The sequence below is a fragment of the Mastigoproctus giganteus genome, chromosome 12 (genome assembly GCF_048544385.1).
Source record: "Mastigoproctus giganteus isolate SK-2022 chromosome 12, ASM4854438v1, whole genome shotgun sequence".
Lineage (NCBI taxonomy): Eukaryota > Metazoa > Arthropoda > Arachnida > Uropygi > Thelyphonidae > Mastigoproctus > Mastigoproctus giganteus.
Window position 1 is genome coordinate 157,229,800 of NC_143586.1, and position 21,893 is coordinate 157,251,692.

General features: G+C 37.8%; 1 protein-coding gene across 3 annotated transcripts in view; it reads left to right on the forward strand.

Moving 5' to 3' along the window:
• LOC150077535 (uncharacterized) overlaps positions 1 to 21,893 on the forward strand; it is a 441,090-nt gene that overhangs the window by 108,330 nt on the left and 310,867 nt on the right. For all 3 annotated transcript variants that reach the window (XM_090386301.1, XM_090386302.1, XM_090386303.1), the window contains exon 3: positions 3,108 to 3,227. In XM_090386301.1, the coding sequence (XP_090242427.1) occupies positions 3,108 to 3,227 (120 nt within the window). The remainder of the gene's footprint in view (positions 1 to 3,107; positions 3,228 to 21,893) is intronic.

The window sequence follows — 21,893 nt, forward strand, 5'->3', positions numbered from 1 at the left end:
CTTTTCACATCAAAAAATTACCTATGTTTGCATTTTGAACCACTAAATTCCTCTGGCCAAAATGTGGCATATTATAGTTTTAACCTGGCAACAATTGCACACCTGTTTTTAATAGTCATATGGAATCTGACACATTCCCAACTTTGTTTTTTTATTTCTGGATTTTTATTTTAAATTCTGCCTACAGTATACCAGTATTTATTTTTTTTAATGGATTTGCAGTCCTATTATAAGTAATTTTTAATAATTCATAAATATTTTATGAATTATTAAAAAATATACGTATTATTAAAAAACACAGCATTTTTTAAACATAAATATTTTATGAATTATTGAAAAAATTAACAATTCATATAATATTTATGTTTAAAAATGCTGTGTTTTTTTTATACGTTTAATAAAGCAAAACAAAACAAAACAAAACAAAACTGCAGAATATGGACAAAAAAAAGAGTAGTCATAAAATATAAACATGAAATTTCAGACATGTGCACATGTTGATGCATTTTTTCAGATAAATAAAGGGAATAAACAGATTAATAGTAGAAGCAAGAAACCATTTTTCTGTAATAATGATAATCAAGACAAAAAAAAACCTTTCAGTATCAGACACCATTGACACACATGAAACCCAGAAAAAAATTAAAACAAAATTTAAACTGAATAGGGGTCACATTTGGAAATTTGCCAGGGGGCCCGAGAGTTCTTAAAATGGCCCCGGACACGGTCCCAGTATAGTCTGGATAGGGGATTCTAATATGGCCTGAGGCTCATACTTATATTTTTGCACTAGCTGCAGTGTATTATCCTGGAAATCTGGTCGTGTCTGTGAGTGAACTCTGTTTGGGTGATCATACTGCATGCTGCAATGATATGATGGATTGTTTTTGGAGCCAGGTGGCATCATCAACATGTCTTTTGTTACTCTGGGGTCCTTGTGATGTATTTCCTAGCCCATTCTAGTCAGGAATGCAGTCACTATACTGCAATCACAACATAGATTTATTAAAGGGCAATCTAGTAAAACCTATATGATTGGATTTTGGAGGCTTGGCGGGGGGGGATAATTGTGCCTTCAGAAAGTTATCCCTGTGTAGATCAATGATATATACAGAAATTTTTCTTAGGGATAAGGAGTTGATTTAGCCTAGTGTATAAGGCAATGGTTATGATCCAGCTCATGATACTGCACAAAGGTCAGGAAGCCTCATTTTAGGAAGGATGTTGGTTTGTTGGAATTGGTGTAGAGAAAAACAAAAAGGAACAGCAGGGCGCTCTTACCAGGAAAAGGCTTCAGTTATGCAAATTGCAGTGTCTGGAGCCTTAGACTTTTGTGAGGAGATTTGATTGGGGTTTGCAAGGCTTTGAATGGATTGAGTAAACTCAATGCTGACTGATGGCATCTCTTGCTTAGACTATATGCACAAGGGAGCATAAATTGAAATTTAGGAAAGTTGTTTGCAGGATAGATGTGTGGAACACCCTTCCATCAGGTGTTCTGGAAGTAATTAATTTTAGTAAATTAATGAAGATCTAAATACATTAGAGGGGGATGGACAGATGATATGGGAAGTAGGTTTGGCTGTTGCATTATTTGCCACTACTGATGCTAATACTAAATTATTTGGAAAATTTTTATTTTATTCTAATCTTTCTAAGAGCTGAATATAAAAATTTCATGAAATGTATCCCTCCCCCAGAAAATAAGATACAGCTTTTTGGTGATAAGATTAAAGCATATCACAGTGTCAGAATATCTAGCTGTGCTACACTGAACCCCAGTATTTGGGTTTTTAAAAAAGGAATTTCCTTCTCTTGTTAAAACTGACATCGTCGCTTAGGAATCCTGTATATATACAGTCGATTGCGGTTATTTGGGACACATCGGGACTAGTGCATTTTGGCCCGATTAAGCGGCTGCCCCAATTATCCGAAGTTTCACGTAAATAGTTAAAAATACAATGTAACCCCCCCCCCCACAATTGGTTCAGTGTACAGTCAAATCACGTTACGATGGAGTCACATTGTAAAGTACCGTTTACTATATGATGTGTAATAAGCGCCGGTCATTGTGATCACATTTGTGAATTGAATTTTAATTCAATTAAACAGCGATTCAAATTAGCAAAAATAGGAGGAATATTATCCACAGGCTATAAAAGTAAAGATATATTAAGTACAAATTTATCCTTTATTGCCTTACTAATTAAAAAATTAAATGATACATGAAATTCGGAAGAATATACGTGATAATTGGAAGAATTAATACGTACTGTAATATGTACATGCTAACTGAACTAGTTGACATTTCTGTTCACTGTCATTTGTGGGTGAGGGGGTCAAAATTTAAAACAGTAAAAAGATAAGCAATCAATAACAAAGAACACGGCACACACAAATTGCAAGTAATATGATTCGCGCAAGTGAGAACGGAGTAACAAATTACAAAGCTTTAAAAATAGGAATGAAGAGAAGATTCTGAAAATTATTTTTTTTATATGATTGAAGATTCCATAGAAGTGTAAACACATTTTACCATAATAACCCACAGAATTCCAGCTGTCGGTATTATTGCAAATTGAGTTTACTATCAGTTTATGATAGATTTCACTAACACAAAAGCCCAATAAACAGGTGACTGCTAATTGTTTTTATTGCTTTATAGTTGTGACCTCCAGAAATCCGACCGAACTATGTGGTACGGTCAGAGACAATCGTAGGGTAATCTTCAGTGCTGCGGTCTCCTGCCTTGATTAAACAGTATTTTGTCCCAATTAAGCGAAGTAAACCCTGGCTATTTTCTCGATTGGGTTCTGTTTTTTTAAGATTTGCCCCAAATAAACGGCTGCCCCAATTAACCGGTGGCCCAAATAACCGGAATCCACTGTATATATATATATATATGGCTTTCCACTGTGTACAAGCCAGATTGTATGTTACTGCTGCCTGCTTTGTAAATTTGGTATGTTATGCCTTCTCAACCAAGATAATTATTACATTGAAAAATAAAATGTTGTTTTTAAATTTTTTAATTTCTTATACTTTGCCCAGAGAATTTTCATGAACAATTGCAAGGTATAATTAATAAATGATTCTTACATCTTTAGGGAAGTGATTGTCCTTTTCGTCATTCTGAAGCAGCATTAGGAACAGAATCTGTATGCAGCTTATGGAGAGAGGGAAGATGTTATAGAAAGACATGTAAATTTAGACATATGGAAAATAAAGTGAGGATAATTTTCAATTTTAATTAAAATTATTTTTTATAAATAAAGTTACTGTTAAGATTCACATTTATAAATGTAAAATATGTGGTATAATTTATACTATAAAGTTTCATTTGCAAATGAGAGTATAGAGAGGTCCATTTCTTCCAGATGTTATCCAAGAAGTGGTTGCCCATAGCAGTGTGTTAGCTACGGTTCCTACATAAATTCTAAATTTCTGATGGAACTAATATTTAAATTGCACCAGTCTCTTTGAGCTTTGCATGCAGTATTTCAGCATTCTGGTTGATTTGTAATAAATGCTACAACTCTAGTCATCCCAAAAGCTTGGGGTTTTTCTCTTTTGCTGCCAACATTTTTTTTTTTTTTTTTTTTACTGAACAGCTATTAATCCTATGTATTACAAATGTGGCCTCCATCCCCATCTGAAATGATGCTTGCAGAAACCTCAAAAAATAAATAAATAAAAAAAATAAATAAATAATAAAAAAATAATAATAAAAAATAAAAATAAATAAAACTGCTGAAGTGAAAGAGTGAACAGGTTAATCAATCACATCATCTTCCAAACTCTTTATCCCTTGCTGTGTAGATGTTCAGTTTCTGCCTAATGTATGTAGCATGAGACAGAATAGAACTAACATTTCAAATTCAACTACATTTTTCTGATTGCATTAGATTACAGGGTGATTCACTACCAGTGCAACAAACTTGCAGGAGGTGTAGGGGGCACAAAGACGAATCGGAATCACATAGCATTGCAAGGTCCGAAATGCCTTCGTCATGTGGTAGAGGACGTTGAACGGGAGGTTGCGTGAACAGCGATCCCGCTGGAAGTCAGCATTTGCGGACAGGTTCCCGAGGCAGTAGAATGGACGAGTATTCAAACATTAAACTGGCCAACATGCACCTCGTGTATGGAGCTGCAGACTGTAATGGGCGTGCCGCTCTGCGCTTATACCAGGAACGTTTCCCGCACAGGCGTGCTCCTCATCATACGATTTTCGCACGTGTGCACAGAAGGTTACGTGAGACTGGTTGTTTCACGAGAGGTACCATGAATCGAGTGCGAACGACGAGGACGCCAGACAATGAGGAGAATGTCCTACGTCTTGCAGAAGGCAATCCGAGTACGAGTACTCTAGCGATAGGCCAACGATTGGGTCTTTCCCAATCCACTGTATGGAGGATACTATCGACAAACCAAATGAGTTCATACCATCTGCAATGCGTCCAATCATTGGAGCCTGCGGATTATCCATGCCGGAGGACTTTTGCTACTTGGTTTCTTCAACAGAAAAGGTTTGCAAATGCTGACTTCCAGCGGGATCGCTGGTCACGCGACCTCCTGTTCAACGTCCTCTACCGCATGATGAAGGCATTTCAGACCCTGCAATGCTATGTGATTCCGATTCGTCTTTGTGCCCCCTACACCTCCTGCAAGTTTGTCGCACTGGTAGTGAATCACCCTGTATATGCAGCAGCCAGTTAACATCCCTTAGTGATTTGGTTCCAGATGCATTACTTTTTCTCTTTTGGAAAATTGGAACTTGCGCAAATTTGAATTCATTGTTTAAAAGTTTCTCCTGGCTTTTCAACTTAACCCTTAGTCCCCCCCCCCCATAAAGTACAAAATGGGAGGATGTGGGGACTATAAGCAACAGAATAAAGTCACATCCTCTGATGCTAGTATGGTCCACCATATAGTGTAGCATTTCTTAAACTGTGGATTGCAATGATTGTTACAAGATAAAATTTTACTATAAAGTTTATTGACCTTGGTTGCCAGAAAGGTGTCGTGGGATGAAAAAAAAGTTTTAGAACTTCACTGATCTAATGCAACAACATTCTCTCTTTCTTGCTTGTTGGAGGGGCCTTGCAAGGCCAAAATTACATTTATACCGATATGATGAGAAACAATGTGACTCATTTTGAGTAAAAGAGATCTCCAAGTTCATTGTTTGATATCAGACTAGATAAATTTAAGTGTAAAATCAGAAGAGCCTTCCAAGTCTAGTTAATAATCTTGCTGCTGTAGAAATGCTTCACTGCCAGATGAAGGCATTTACAGTCTTTAAACTCCACTTTCTAGTCCTAACTGTATCCCAACTTTTTGTTTCTTTGCCAGATGATTTTTTTTTTTTTTATGTTTTAAACTGTTGTGCATATATTTGCACTGATATTCTACTTAGAATCTTCTCATTTTGATTTTTTTTAGGTTCAAAATCTTTGTTCCCATTTGTAAGATCCATCTGCTATTTCCATCAATGTCCTGACCTTCAGAGTTACCATTTATTTATTTATTTTTTTTATCATTTTAAATCTTGAATCTTAAATCTTTAAAAAAAATCAAAAAAAATCTATATTCTGACTTTTCCTGTGGTTAAATTTTTATGGTAATAGTACTATTAGGTAATGTTAGTAATGTAAAATACTACTAAAATAGTAATATTAGTATTTTACTAATATTACTATTTAGGATGTCATAATAGCCATATTGAACTTGGCCTGTTATAATGTACGATCACTCATCGGTGAAGACAGGATACTAGAGCTGGAAAAGGAATTAGAAAATGTGAATTGGAATATCATTGGTTTGGCTGAAACAAGAAGAAGAAATGAATCACTTATAAGTTTATCAAGTGGAAATCTGCTGTACACCAATGGAAACAGTGAAAGGAGTGAAGGTGGAGTTGGGTTTCTGGTCCATAAAGATTTTAAAAACAACATTTTGGAATTCAAAAGTACATCACCAAGGGTGTCAAGACTAATACTCAAGATTTCTAAGAGGTACAAGCTAAAGATTATAATGATTTATGCACCAACATCGAGCCATGATGATGAAGAGGTCGAAGAAATGTACACTGAAATTGAGAGTCTTCTAGATGAGCAGAAAACCCACTACACTATTATTATGGGGGACTTCAATGCTAAGGTTGGAAAAAGGCAAAACAGTGCAGAAAGAGGAATTATAGGAAATTTTGGAATTGGTGAAAGAAATAAAAGAGGTGAAAGACTTGTGGAATTTGCAGAATCTCAAGGAATGTCAGTAATGAACACTTTTTTCAAGAAAAGGGTGAACAGAAAGTGGACATGGAAGAGTCCAAATGGATTAACAACTAATGAAATCGACTTCATCCTCACTAACAGAAGATATATTGTGACTGATGTTACCGTCCTGTATAAGGTAAATGTTGGAAGTGATCACAGAATGGTAAGATGTACACTTGATATAGATGTAGGAAAGGAAAGGAAAAAACTGACTCGAGTAAATAATACAAAGGTCTTTGAGATAACAGAAGAGGAGAAAAAGCAGTATGTACTGGAACTTAAGAACAAGTATGAGCTTCTGCAGACTGCTGAGGACCAAGATATCGACGAGGAATATTACAACTTTTTGAAAGTGATAAAGCCCAAGAAACCTATAGGGAAACAGAAATCCAAAGAAGAAAAAATTAGTCAAGAAACACTTGTCATGATGAACCAAAGATGACAAATGAAGAGCAAGAAAAACACTGACAGGGAGAAAATTGAGTATACTGAGTTATGCAAAGCCATTAGAAAGAGACTCAGAGAGGACATAAGAAAATTTAACACAAGAAAAGTAGAACAAGCATTAAGGGAAAAACAAAGGATTTAAATCAACAGCCATGAGCAGTAATACAGAAAGACAAATGATACTGAAACTGAAGAATAGAGATGGCGTACTTATAAACAGCAGAGAAGGCATACTTCAAAAAGCAGAAGACTACTATAGAGAATTATACAAGGAGCGAGGGAATGATACCAGCAGTGGGGAAGATGGATTGCAAAGTAGCAACACATACGACATACCCGATATTCTTCCTGATGAGGTAGAACATGCATTGAAGAAAATGAAGAATCGGAAAGCCCCGGGGGAAGATGAAGTTACTGTAGAGTTGTTAAAATTGGGAGGAAGAGACATAACACAAAAACTGGCAAGGCTCTTCACAAAGTGCATTAGAAAAGGTGTGACGCCTAAGCAGTGGAATAATGCAATCATAGTTTTGCTGCATAAGAAAGGAGATAAATCAGAAATTGGAAATTATAGACCAATTAGTTTGTTATCCCATATCTACAAGTTGTTCACAAGGGTCATTACTAACAGATTAGAAAGAATACTTGATGAGAATCAACCAAAAGAGCAAGCTGGCTTTAGGACAGGATTCTCAACTATGGATCACCTTCACGTAATATCACAGCTAATGGAGAAAGCAAATGAATATAAAACACCATTATGCCTGGCATTTGTGGATTATGAAAAGGCATTTGACTCCATACAGCATAAGGCAATGTTTCGGGCACTGGAAAGACAAGGCATAGATACTCCATATATTATGATTTTCAAGAAAATATATGAGAGTGCTACATCCTTTATTAGACTAGACAAAGACAGTAGCAAATTTAAAATCGAGAAAGGAGTTCGACAAGGAGACACAATATCTCCGAAGCTGTTTACTGCTGCCCTTGAGGAAGCTTTCAGAAGATTAGACTGGTCGCAGAAAGGAGTCAATGTGAACGGAGAGTACCTAAACCATTTACGATTTGCAGATGACATTGTGGTCATAAGCCACGATCCCAAAGAATTAGAGGAAAATCTTAATCAGTTATGCACAGTTAGTAAGGATTTTGGACTAAAGATGAATATGGCTAAAACAAAAGTAATGATGAACAAGTATGCCACGGAAAGGGAAATAATGATTGAAGGAGCAGTAATTGAAAAGGTGGAGTCATATACTTATCTGGGACAAGTTATTAGCTGTAATAATGATAAATGGCTGGAAGTCAAGAGAAGAATAAATTTTGGATGGATAGCATTCAGGAAATATAGTCACATACTGAAGAGCAATATCCCAGTTTGTCTGAAACGTAAAATAATGAATCAATGTATACTCCCCACCATGACTTATGGAAGTGAAACTTGGGCACTCACCAAAAGAATGGAAGAGAAGCTAAGAACTACACAGCGAAGAATGGAACGAATTATATTGGGAATCAGACTGTTAGATAAGAAGAGAAACACATGGATTAGGCAGCAAACTCAAGTAAAGGACATTCTTATCAAAACTAAAGAACTAAAATGGTCTTGGGCAGGACACATAGCTCGAAGACATGATGACAGATGGACTAAGAAAATAACAGAATGGTACCCAAGAGGAGCTAGAAGAAAACCTGGAAGACAAAGGCGGAGATGGATAGATGAAATTCATGAGTTTTTGAGTAGTAAATGGATGGCCAGTGCTCAAAACAGAAGGAACTGGAAAGTTGCTGGAGAGGCCTTCATCCTGCAGTGGATTGAAAATGGCTGATGATGATGATGATGATGAATAGCCATATTACCGTTAGCTTCTCTGCTTCAAGTTATAACTACCACTGATCTCTCGGGTGTACACATGTGGCAATTGAAAGTGAAGTGTAACATTAGTCCACTAATAACATTAGTCCATGAAGAGCAGTGTCCATTGATTACCACTCTCTCTATCTTCTCCCACTCAACCAGCCTTTTATTGATTGTAGCAACTTCGGCTTAATGCCATACTGCTCCATTTGTACAGTAGTTCCATGTGCAACAGTATCAAAAGCTTTCCAGAAATCCAAGTATATGATATCAAAATTATTTTTTGAATCCTTTGTGATCACGTCATAGTATCCAATCAAATTGGTCAGACAAGATTTTCACTTAACAAACCCATGCTTTGTCTGAATTATTGCTGCAGTCTTGTCTAGATGATCCTGCAATGCTTCTTAACCAGTGATTCCATTATTTTCCCTGGAACAGAAGTTAAACTATTCACTTGTGTCAAATTTCGACCCCCCCCTGTGAATTGGGGTTACATTTGCACATATCCAGTCTGTGGGGGGGGACCTCCCCTGAGGCAAAAGATGCCTTCATAATCATGGCTAAGGGAGATCTTACTTCCTCTGCTATCTACTTTAATATCACTGGATAGATCCCATCCACCCCAGGTGCCTTTCTTATGTTTATCTTCAACAGTTTCTCCTCTTCTTTGCTCTCAGTTATTACAAAATCATTTAACACCCTGTTAGAATTTGATAAGCTTCTGGCCCTCCACTTCCCTACAGAATTCCTCATGTGTGAATGTAGATGCAAAATACAAAATTCAATTTGTCAGCATCCTAAGCAGAATTATCAACAGTCGATCCATTGATATCAAGTGGACCAATCTGATTCATCCCCTTCCATCTAGAGTTTACATAAGTAAAGAAGTCTTTATTGTTTTTCTTTGCATCCTTTGAATGCTTCCCATTCAGTCCTAATCTGCCTTTGCTTGCTTAACATCCTTTGTGACATGATTACAGACTATTTTTATATCTACCATAGGCATCTGTGTCTCCTGATAATTTATATGCATCCCATGCATTTTTCTTCTCTGACGCCAGTCTCGTTACTTCATCTGGCATTCATTTAGGCCTCAACCTTGAACAGTTTCTTAGTTGGTATAAAAAGCCTAGTAGCTTCCAAGATTCCTTGAATGTGTCCCATTGAGGATTTGCTGTTGGTAGCTTCATCGATTGGTCCCACTATATAGAATTTAAACACTACTGTAGACACCTTTTACAAAAGCCAAAAACCCTTCCCTTTACCCTTGATGGTAGTTATATCTTAGAGTAAATCCCAGATCAGTACTCTGTGATCACTGCCATCCAGTGGTTCCTTTATCTGCAGTGTTTTCATGCATGAATAATTACTTCTGATAATCAAATCAAGAGTATTACTCCCTCTGGTTGCCTCTTGAACCTACTGCTGTAGAAAACAATCATCCAATAAATCTACAAAAGTCTTGCTAGTGTGCGAGTGACCAACTCACAAGTTCCAGCATATATCTGGGTAGTTAAAATCCCTTATTGTAAGACATTCTGATTTACTGGCCTCTATTTCTTTATACAGTTGTTCATTATATTCTTATGTAATTTGGCCTCTAAAACATTCTTACTCTCAATTTTGCTTTCCCAGTGCTTAGGTCACAACAAACTGACTCAACACTGCACTGTCCCTCCATATCAACATTGGATGCACTTCCCTAGATTTTGTTTCTTAACTAACAGCATGACTCCTCCCTTTCTATCCTGTCTATCCTTTCCGTACACATTGTACTAACCAAATTCCAATTCTATGTTCCTTATATCTGTGTGACACCATGACCAGCACCTCAAATTCATCAAATTTATTTACTGTACTTCTAGCATTAGTGTACATGCAAGTATACATGCACCTATTCTTACTTTTTGTTACCCTAACACAGCCCATGTATTTACTTGTTCTATGATAACTCCTGGCAGTTCTTGAAATCTCCAGCATAAGTGCAAGAATTACTTTCCCCTTTGCTCGTGGCTACTGCTAATCTCTTAGTCTGTGATTTCCTCCAAGCTTGCAGTTTACCAACCCACCTAGCACCGCCTCGATAGCATCAGCAAATATCCTTGCACCTTTTCTATTTAAGTGTATCCCATCCCTGTAGAAACAATCTCTCCTGTTAACAAGTACAGACCATGCTGTGAAAAATTCTATCCCACGGGTCTTTTACAGTTTCTCCAGGGCCAAATAGATTGATAAGGCTGTCATCGTATGCTCTCTCCTGTTGTGTCAATTGATGATCATGCCAAAATTGCTGACAAACTGAATAGGTATTTTGCATCTACATTCACTGCAGGGGGTTCTTTATTGAGGGGAATTCAACGTTCATTAGAATCTAATGGGGGCTTAGAGGGGAACAGGCATTCTTGTGTTATCAGACATTCAGTCTAAAACACTAATGGATCCAATATCTTTCGATTTCAGAAGATTTAGGAGAAGTCTGGTTGGCCTGCCCCCCTAAAATCCACTCATGCACACCTTCTCGATGGTAAGCCCTGTTACGTCACTTAGGTGGCAACAAACGTGTAGAGTGGTTCTCTTCAAGACGCCTGGTCAGCGTGAAGAGGAAAAGACCAAACCCTCCAGCACATGACAGTAAGACGAAACAAATGGCCCTCAGTCCTCAGTGGCTTTCACTCCCTTTCTTACAGCAGCGAGAGGATCAGAGTGGAGGCAGAGGGTGCTAAGAATCTCTGGATACGACCAGGCTGCCATTCACAGAAACTGAACTTGGCCTGTCAGTGAAGACAGGATATTAGAGCTGGAAAAGGAATTAGAAAATGTGAATTGGAATATCATCAGTTTGGCTAAAACAAGAAGAAGAAATTAATCACTTTTAAGTTTATCAAGTGGAAATCTGCTGTACACCAATGGAAACAGTGAAAGGAGTGAAGGAGGAGTTGGGTTTCTGGTCCATAAAGATTTTAAAAACAACATTTTGGAATTCAAAAGTACATCACCAAGGGTGTCAAGACTAATACTCAAGATTTCTAAGAGGTACAAGCTAAAGATTATAATGATTTATGCACCAACATCAAGCCATGATGATGAAGAGGTTGAAGAAATGTATACACCAAAATTGAGAGTCTTCTAGATGAACAGAAAACTCACTACAATATTATTATGGGGGACTTCAATGCCAAGGTTGGAAAGAGACAAAACAGTGCAGAAAGGAGAAATGTAGGAAATTTTGGAATTGGTGAAAGAAATGAAAGAGCTGAAAGACTTGTGGAATTTGCAGAATCTCGAGGAATGTCAGTAATTAACACTTTTTTCAAATATAGGGTGAACAGAAAGTGGACATGGAGGAGCCCAAATGGATTAACAACTAATGAAATTGACGTCATCCTCACTAACAGAAGATATATTGTGAATGATGTTACTGTCGTGAACAAGGTAAATGTTCGAAGTGATCATAGAATGGTAAGATGCACACTTGATATAGATGTAAGAAAAGAAAGGAAAAAATTGACTTGAGTAAATAATACAAAGGTCTTTGAGAAGAGGAGAAAAAGCAGTATGTACTGGAACTTAAAAACACGTTTGAGCTTCTGCAGTCTGCTCAGAACCAAGATATCGACGAGGAATATTACAACTTTCTGAAAGTGATAAAACCCAAGAAACCTATAGGTAAAAAGAAATCCAAAGAAGAAAAAATTAATCAAGAAACACTTGTCATGGTGAACCGAAGACAACAAATGAAGAGCAAGAAAAACACTGACAAGGAGAAAATTGAGTATACTGAGTTATGCAAAGCCATTAGAAAGAGACTCAGAGAGGACATAAGAAAATTTAACACAAGAAAAGTAGAACAAGCATTAAGGGAAAACAAAGGATTTAAATCAGCAGCCATGAGCAGTAATACAGAAAGACAAATGGTACTGAAACTGAAGAATGCTGATGGGGTGCTTATAAATAGCAGAGAAGGCATAATGCAAATAGCAGTAGACTACTATAGAGAATTATACAAGGAGTGATGGAATGATGCCAGCAGTTGGGAAGATGGATCGCAAATTAGTAACACATACAGCATACCTGATATCCTTCCTGATGAGGTGGAACATGCATTGAAGAAAATGAAGAACAAGAAAGCCCCCGGGGAAGATGAAGTTACTGTAGAGTTGTTAAAATTGGGAGGAAGAGACATGACACAAAAACTGGCAAGATTCTTCACAAAATGCATTAGAAAAGGTTTGACACCTAAGGAGTGGAATAATGCAATCATAGTTTTGCTGCATAAGAAAGGAGATAAATCAGAAATTGGAAATTATACAAATTGGAAATCATTACTAACAGATTAGAAAGAATACTTTATGAGAATCAACTGAAAGAGCAAGCTGGCTTTAAGACAGGATTCGCAACTATGGATCACATTCATGTAATATTACAGCTAATGGAGAAAGCAAATCTACCATTCCTTAAATGCCAATCTTCAGGTAATTCTCCAGTGGGGCAAAGACAACTTAGTTGATTTCAACCCTTCTAAAACTCAGTCTTGTCTTATATCTCGCAAAAAGGATTCTTCTGCTCCCATGGTTATCTTTAGTGACACTCCTATTTCTAGGCAAAATGATATATCTCTTTTGGGGTTTACCCTGACTTCTAATCTCTCTTGGCACAAGCACATTACAAATATTGCTTCCTCTGCATCTAAAAAACTTGGTTTTCTCTTTCGCTCTCGCCGTTACTTTTCTTCCAAACAGCTGCCCACTCTGTATAAATCGCAAATCTGCCCTGCCATGGAATATTGTTCCCACATCTGGGGTGGTGCCCCCAAAACTTCTCTCAGGCTTCTTGATTCCATTCAGAAGAGGGCTGTTATGTTAATTAATGATTCATCTCTAACAGTGTCTCTCCACTCGCTTTCTCATAGACGCACTGTTTCTGCTGCATGCCTCTTCTACAGATACTTCCATGGGCACTGTTCTTCTGAATTAGTTTCTATAATTGCCGCTCTCTCTCTTTCAAAACAGTCCGAACACATGCCGCCACCAGCCAACATCCATTTACTGTCCAACTTCAAACCCACAAAACCAGCTTTTCATCTTCCTCATTTATTCATTCAACTGCCATTTTCTGGAACAACCTTCCTTCATACGTATTTCCTGAAAATTACAATCTACAGAAGTTCAAATCCAATGTCAACAAATATCTTCTTTTGTCTTCTCAACCTCCAACCTAAGCTCGGTACTAAGTACTATAGGTTCTAATACCTCTCGTGTTTGGGGGTTCACATAAAAAAAAAAAAAAAAAAAAAAATACTGGACGCCCAACCTTTCTAAGAAGAGAGAAAATGAAACTCGATCGCCACAAACAGCCTGGGAATAAAAAAGACTCAGAATCTTCCTCAAGTAACAAAACCAAATAATGCACCAAATCATACAGTGGAACTGTAGAGGAATTCGCAGTAACATTGATGATATCCACTAGTTAATTGATCGTTACCATCCCATAGGCATCTGCCTACAAGAGACAAATTTAACACGCCATGTGTCACTCTCAGTTAAGAATTATGCACTCTTTAGGAAAGACAGAACTGCTACAAATAATACTCACGGAGGGGTAGCCATACTCATAGACTCACGAGTACCTTGCAGATTCATTCCTTTACAAACCGCCTGTTGCAACACGTATAGTGATTGGTATTGCTTTGACAATTGTCTCTATCTACCTATCGCCCAATCACTCCTATACCATCCATGAACTGGAAGATCTTATTCAGCAGTTGCCAACCCTTATTTGTTTATTGGGCGACTTCAATGGACACCATCCATTGTGGGGTTCTCCCAATGCAGATGCACGAGGTCAACTTATCGAACAGCTTGCTGACAGACAAAATCTGGCTATACTAAATACTGGCTTGCCAACTTACATCCATCTCTCTATGGGTAGAACTTCTGCAATAGACCTTTCCATATGCGCTCCGATCCTCTTCCGTAGTATTGAGTGGACGGCCCTCGACAACCTGCTAAATAGTGATCACTTTCTGCTAATATGTAAGATTCAAACATTCCATAATTTCCCAAAACTATGTAAAGTGGAAATTTCCCAGAGCAGATTGGGCAAAATTCACTTCCTGAGTGTCCTTTGATGAGCAGATCACTGAAACCTGTCCTGTTGACACAGCTACCGATCACATCACGATACAAATATTGGCTGCTGCATGCACTGTGATTCCACAATCACAGTCAACAACCCATAGAACCATAAACTATTGGTGGAACGAAGAGTGCAAAGGTGCAAAAAAATAAAAAAACCTAGCGTGGAATCTTTTGAAAACATCCCACCACCACCAATCTTATAAACTACAAAAGACTCAGAGCCAAGGCCCATCACATTAGAAAGAAAGCTAAAAGAGAATCTTGGATTCAATTTGCAAGCTTGATTAATAAAAATACTGATTCAAGAATAATATGGCGGAAAATAAAACAACTAAATGGCAAAGTTCCCCCATTATCCTCCCCACTTCTCAGCTGGAATGGGCGGGATCTTTCTTCTTCTACAGATATAACAAATGCCCTAGGGACTGTTTTTTCACAGTTATCTGCCTCAAATGATCCATCATTCCAAAAGATCAAAGTATTAGCTGAAAAGTCCAAACTGAACTTCAGACCTACGAATAAATGTTCTTTACCCTATAATCAGCCGCTTACAATGCTCGAACTTCAAGAAGCCATATCTACCTCAAAAAACAGTGCTGCAGGCCCCGACGGAATATACTACATAATGCTCCAACACTTAGATAAAGAATCGGTCTCTTCACTGCTCACATTTTTCAATCGAATCCTTCTTGAACATTGTTTCTCCAGTTCCTGGCATCACTCCTATATAATAGCAATTCCCAAACCAGGAAAAGATCATTCCATTCCTGAATGGAATGATCTTTACTTAACTGCTTAAGTAAAACCCTGGAAAAAATAATTCACCGTCGACTTACTTGGTTTCTCGAGTCTAAAAATATAATTTCTGACAATCAATTTGGTTTCATGAAAAATCGATCAGCACTGCATCTCATGGTCAAAGCGGAAACAAACATCACTAATGCATTCATTCGAAATGAGCATCTCGTCATGGTATGCCTTGATGTAGAAAAAGCCTTCAACACCACATGGCGTTTTGGTATCCTGAGAGATCTGCATTCCCTTGACCTGAGAGGCCACTTACCTTATTTCATATTGAATTCCCTTCAGCACAGATCCTTTCAAGTCCGATATCGGCAAGTTCTCTCTCAAACATATATACAAGAAAAAGAAGGGGTCCCACAAGGCTCTGCTCAGTGCCACTTTATTCGCAATAAGAATAAATCACATGACTAAAAATATTCCCAGCACTGTGAATTCATACCTCTATGCCGATGATCTCACTGTTTCTTGCAGTTCGCAAAACATGACCTTCATTGAGCGGCAGCTCCAAATTTCAGTTAATAATATTCAGTTATGGATGGCACAGAATGGGTATCGACTCTCTTGTTCAAAATCTAAAGCAGTTCACTTTTGTAACAAACAGAAGATGCATCCAGATCCAGAGGTACACTTAACAAACCAGCCTATCTCAGTTGTGAACAGCATTTGTCTGCCTGGTCTGACTTTCGATGGTAAGTTGAACTTCATAGAGCACGTTAAACATCTAAAGACGTCTTGCCAGAAAAAAATGAACATACTCAGAGTCATTTCTTCTACATCATGGGGTGCAGATCGTTACACATTACTTCATTTGTATAGAGCCCTAATTAGATCTCACCTTGACTACGGTGCCCCGGTGTACGATTCTGCTAGGGAGAGCGTGCTAGCATGACTTGCACCAATTCAACACTCTGCCCTGAGGATTTCTCTAGGTGCTTATAGAACCTCACCAGTTCAAAGTCTTTATATTGATGCTCATGAACTTCCTCTAAGCCTCAGAAGAAAGATGTTACTTCTTAACTATACAACTAAAATCCAAAGTCTACCTACCCATCCCATTAGGCCGATACTTAATGACCCCCAGTTCACAACATTCTAAAAAAATAAACCTAGGGCAGTTCAACCTTTTGCTCTCAGAGCTCAAGCATTATCGCAAACTTGGAATATACATCCTGATAAAGTTCTTCAAGATTTAAATAGTACGGATCCCCCATGGATGTCTATTAAACCACTCTGTGACAGTTATTTTTTAAACTGGGGAAAGCACTCTCTTGCAAATGTCAATATACAACAATTCCATATTGCCCACACACAAAATTATCTGCATTTTTCAAAAATATACACTGACGGATCAAAATCTGAGAGTGGAGTGGGTGCATCAGTCGTTTTCCCTCATAAAACCTTCTCCGTATCACTTCCCAATGAATGCAGCAGCTATACAGCTGAATTATACACCATCAAACTTGCAGCAGAAAATATCCTCCATCTGTCCATCCATAAAAGCATGATATATAATGACTCCCGGAGTGCAATTATAGCTTTACAGAACAATTCTTCTCAAGCACATCCTTTAATAAAGCTCATAAAATCCAAACTGATGCATCTTCAAGAACTTCAACGAGTGGCCATTTTCTGCTGGATCCCAGGCCATGCTGGGATATCAGGTAACGAATGTGCGGACTATGCCGCTAAACATCCATCCAACAGAGAATTATCACAGTATTACGTTCCATATCTTGACTACTAAAGTAACATTCGAAGAATGTGTAAAGAACAATGGAGAATTCAATGGCAAGCCCAAACGCATAATAAACTCCGCCAAATAAGACCTGAACCGCAACCGTGGACCTCCAGTTTCCATATAAATAGGAGGGAGGAAGTAATCTTAACCAGAGCACGAATTGGCCACAGTCATCTTACCCACCTTTATCTCCTCACAGGTAATGATCCACAACAATGCACACAGTGCAACTGCCCACTTACAGTGAAGCATATTCTTGTTGAGTGTACTTTATACACCACTGCCCGCCAAGTCTCTTTTACTTTCTGCCAAACCTTAAAGAACCCTTGACACTACCACATCATAGGTAACGAGGCTAATCTGCTGGAGGTCTTTCACTTTACGAAAAAGATAGAATTATATGATCGTTTTTGAGTAAAGCCATTACAGTCACCATGCATATTTAACATTCATAACGGTGATAGGTGCAATATGGCCTAAGTAGCCCTTTCACCAAAAAACAACAACCACCCTCAGGGTTCAGTGTTGGGTCCATTGTTGTTTTCTGTATTTATAAATAATATTGATGATGGTATATCAATCTTAATGTCCAAGTTTGCAGATGATACAAAGGTTGGCAGGGTTGTTAAGGACACTACTGACACTGTGCTGCTGCAACAGGGTCTGGAAAGGTTGAGCAGGTGGGCTGAGAGTGGCAAATGAAGTTTAACATTGACAAATGTAAAGTACTACATATGGGAAACAGTAACCCCAGAGCAATGTATCAACTCTGTGGTACTATGCTGACAGTGGTAGAGAATGAAAAGGACCTGGGGTAATTGTGCAGGCAGATGTGAAGTTCTTTGAGTAGTGCAGATGGGCGGCAAGAGTAGCTCATAGTGTCTTGTCAATGATATACAGGAAATTTTTCTAGCAGGGATAAGGAGGTGATTATTGCCTTGTATAAGGCAATGGTCAGGCCACACCTTGAATACTGTATACAGGTCTAGAGGCCTCATTTCAAGAAGGATGTAGAGCTGCTGGTACGAGTACAGAGAAGGGCAACAAGATTAGTGAATGGAACAAATGGTTGCTCTTACGAAGAAAGGCTTAAGTTTTGCAAATTATAGTGTCTGGCGACTAGGCACCAGCAGGTGATCTGATAGAGGTGTATAAAGCCTTGAATGGTTTGAGCATGAGGAAGAATCCCATTGGCTCAATGTCGATGGGATTCTTCCTCTTGCTCAGAATAATCACCTGAGAGAGCATAAATTCAAATTGAGGAGAGACAGATGTAGGATAGATGTGCAGAAATTTGCTTTTAGCTGCAGGTAGTTGGTTGGTGGAACAGACTTCCATCCCTTGTTGTTGGAAGTTGATAGCCTAAATAAATTCAAGGCTCAGCTGGACAGGTATTTCGAAAGAATGGGAGGGGGTGAAATGGGAGTGGTGTTTTTATTTTTTCTTTTGGCTGATGCTGCATAAGCTTGGTTTCTTGCATCATGTGCCTCTACTAATGCTAATCTGCTGCGAGACTCTTCTTGTCCAGAATATATTGGAGCACTAGAAAATGTAAGAAATAGTACTTTCTATGGATAACACAATCTGCTCTGATAATCATTATGAATACTAACATTATAAGGCTCCTTCCTCTGTAAAATATCTACAGCTTGATGCACAAAATCTAGAACTGTGGCCAACGAACTCAGACAATTGAGAAGTTGAGAAATCCATAGAAATTTTTATATTACAAGAATCTTTACTATCTTCATGATTGACAGGTTATTCTATTACTAAACTGCTGATTTGCTCTGTGCATCCACATCCTCAAACTGCATTATAATTGCATTATAATTAATGAAGATTTGGAGGTGTCAATTGTTAATGGACTGTGTTTGCAGTTTATCACGTGTATCTGTTTTTTGTTCTTTTGGTACTGTTTTCTGTCTTTTGTTCTTTTGGTACTGTTTTCTGTCTATTGTTCTCCAACTGAATCCTTTGAATTGACCATTCTGAATCATTCTATCGGATTGCTTAGCCCTGCCATACTTATGATTTCCTCAGGTATTAATGCCAGATTGTCAACATGGAACAGTCTCACTACAGACCATATTGTTGATGATTTAATTATGATACATCAACTGTTAGTATTAAATCAACCAGGTTTCCCTTTCATGTACTTGTGCACTAGTGTCAATCGAATTTGACTTAACTCTTGCTTCTTTAATGGCTTCTTTTATTTTTCACTGTTCTGTCCATGTAGATTGGATCTGATCTGATCATAGAACTCTGCTCTTGACTGATTCTTTTTGTATACCTCATACCTTTACTAGATTTTCTCTACATAAAATGGATTGGAATCTTTCTTAATATACTAAACACAGAGTTCACTCGCTTTGAGACCTAGTCAAAACATGGATCCTTCAAAAAAAAAAATTTTTTTTTTTTGTCCAAAATGCCATTCTTAAAGCAGTGTCTAGATCCAAAGTAAAGGCCTGTTTGACCTTCCCAATGTTAATCCTTGGTGGTCTTCTCAACTGTGCTGGCCACAGGGTATACCTGTAGAGCCTATCAGCATTCTTGACCTGATACCAACATTGCTCAGCTTCAAGAATACTCTCTCTTACTGTAAAAAATATTATGATAAGTTAATTATTCAAAGAAAAACTGAGACGGTGCAGCTTTGTCTTGAGTACTGACAACAAAGATGGTCTTATTTTTAAGATTGCCAGGGAGAAACTTATTTATACAACTATTTAACTGTTGTTTCCAATTCTGTCAAAACAGCTCTTGGAGTTTCACAATTTATGCAATTTTAGGAACTTTGTTCCTTCCCGATGATGCATTCTGATCTTTCGGTACATCTTGACCTTAGAACCTGCAGTAATATTACAGCTCCTCCTTTTTCACCAGAGAAACATAATTCAGCTGTTCATAAAATTAGATTAAGACATTCTGGTATTGATCTTATAGAAAATGAATTTATTGTTAAACTTCATTCACATTTTCCACAAATCTTGCTTCAGTTATTCAGTAGATATCTGCAATACTCTCAATTTCCATTTTGTTGTGGAAATCTGCTGTTCTACTAAAAATACTTATAAAACCAGGTGAGCCATCTAACTCTCCCAGATCGTATACGCTTATTGGCTAATCTGGGAAAACTGTTAGAAAGATTAATTTTTTTTAATCCAAAGATTAATCTAAACCAGTACAGTTTTCGAAAAGGTTATAGCACGGATGATGCACTTGTTAAACTCTGATTCTGTATCTCAGTCCTCTTAAAAAGTGTGTTCTTGAAGTTTTCATTGACTTAGAGGGCATGTTTGACTCATTTTGGTGGACTAGTGTGTGTCCTTGAAAGTCTCCTTACCTAAATTGTCCACTTAATCTGTTTAAATTGGTTTCAAACTATTTTGCCGATACGTCACTGTAGCTTTCACTCTCTAACTAAATTTTTTGTGGATGCCCACAGGGCTCAATTCTAGGTCCCCCCCTTTTTTAGAACCTGGTTTTAAATTCTTGTTACTTAAGTTATTCACAAAGTACTCTGCTATAGCTTATGCGGATGACCTGGTTTTACTGTTTACTGGGGCGCCTCCGTAGCCAGGTGGGAAGGAGCAGCAATGCGTAGCACAGGCTTCTTGATTAGACCGGGGTTCGAGCCCGTCACCACCAAATATGGAGGATGCGGAAAGGTCAGGGAATGACCACCGCATATTCCCGGAGCATTATGGCCTTAGTTGCTAATGCTCCTAAAAAAAAAACCAAAACCAAAATAACTGTTTACTGGCAAATTATGGGTTATAATTGGAAAACACAGCTAACCCTATTTTAGAGGAATTCCTCCAGTGGGCTATTGAAAATAAATTTGTCATCTCAAATTCCAAAATGAAAATGATACTGCTTAAAGTTCATCTATCAAATACTTTCCCTCCCTCCCTCTTATTAAGATTAATGGAGTTACTGTCCCCTCTGTTTGTACCATCAGATATTTAGGTATTGTCATTGATAATCAGTTTACACTTTTGCCCTATTTATCATATTTAGTCTTCGAGGTTAAAAAATTTTCCTCCCAAGTAATTCATATTACTAGACTCGACTGGGGTCTCAAAGATCAAACTCTGTACCCTTTACAAGGTCTTTGCTGTTTTAGTTGTTACGTATGGTGCTGTGCTTTGGTTTCAATGTGCCAAGCTTCTTGCTGTTCACAAAAAGTCAGCTTCCATCCAGAAAATTTTTCTTCTTGTACTACTGCAAGCATGCTGAACAGTTACAACTCCTGCCCTTCAAGTTCTTACAAGTAGTAGTAGTGGATGTGATGCAAGAAAGCATGTGTATGAGCTTATGCAGCATCAGCCAAAAAAAAAAAAAAAAATCATACCATTCCCTCCAAATGCCTGTCCAGTTCCTCCTTAAATTTATTCAACCTATCAACTTCCACAACGACAGAAGGTTTTATACCCATTGAGCTCCTTATTTTTTGCAGATAGTATTTCTTCATCAGGAAAGACATTCCTACAGAATTTGATGTAGGATTTCTGTAGGAATACCTTTCCTACAGAAAAGGAAAGCAGAGGTGTGTATTATTAATACATACCTCTGCATTCCAAAGAAGAGAAACTCCAGTGTTATAATCTTCTTTT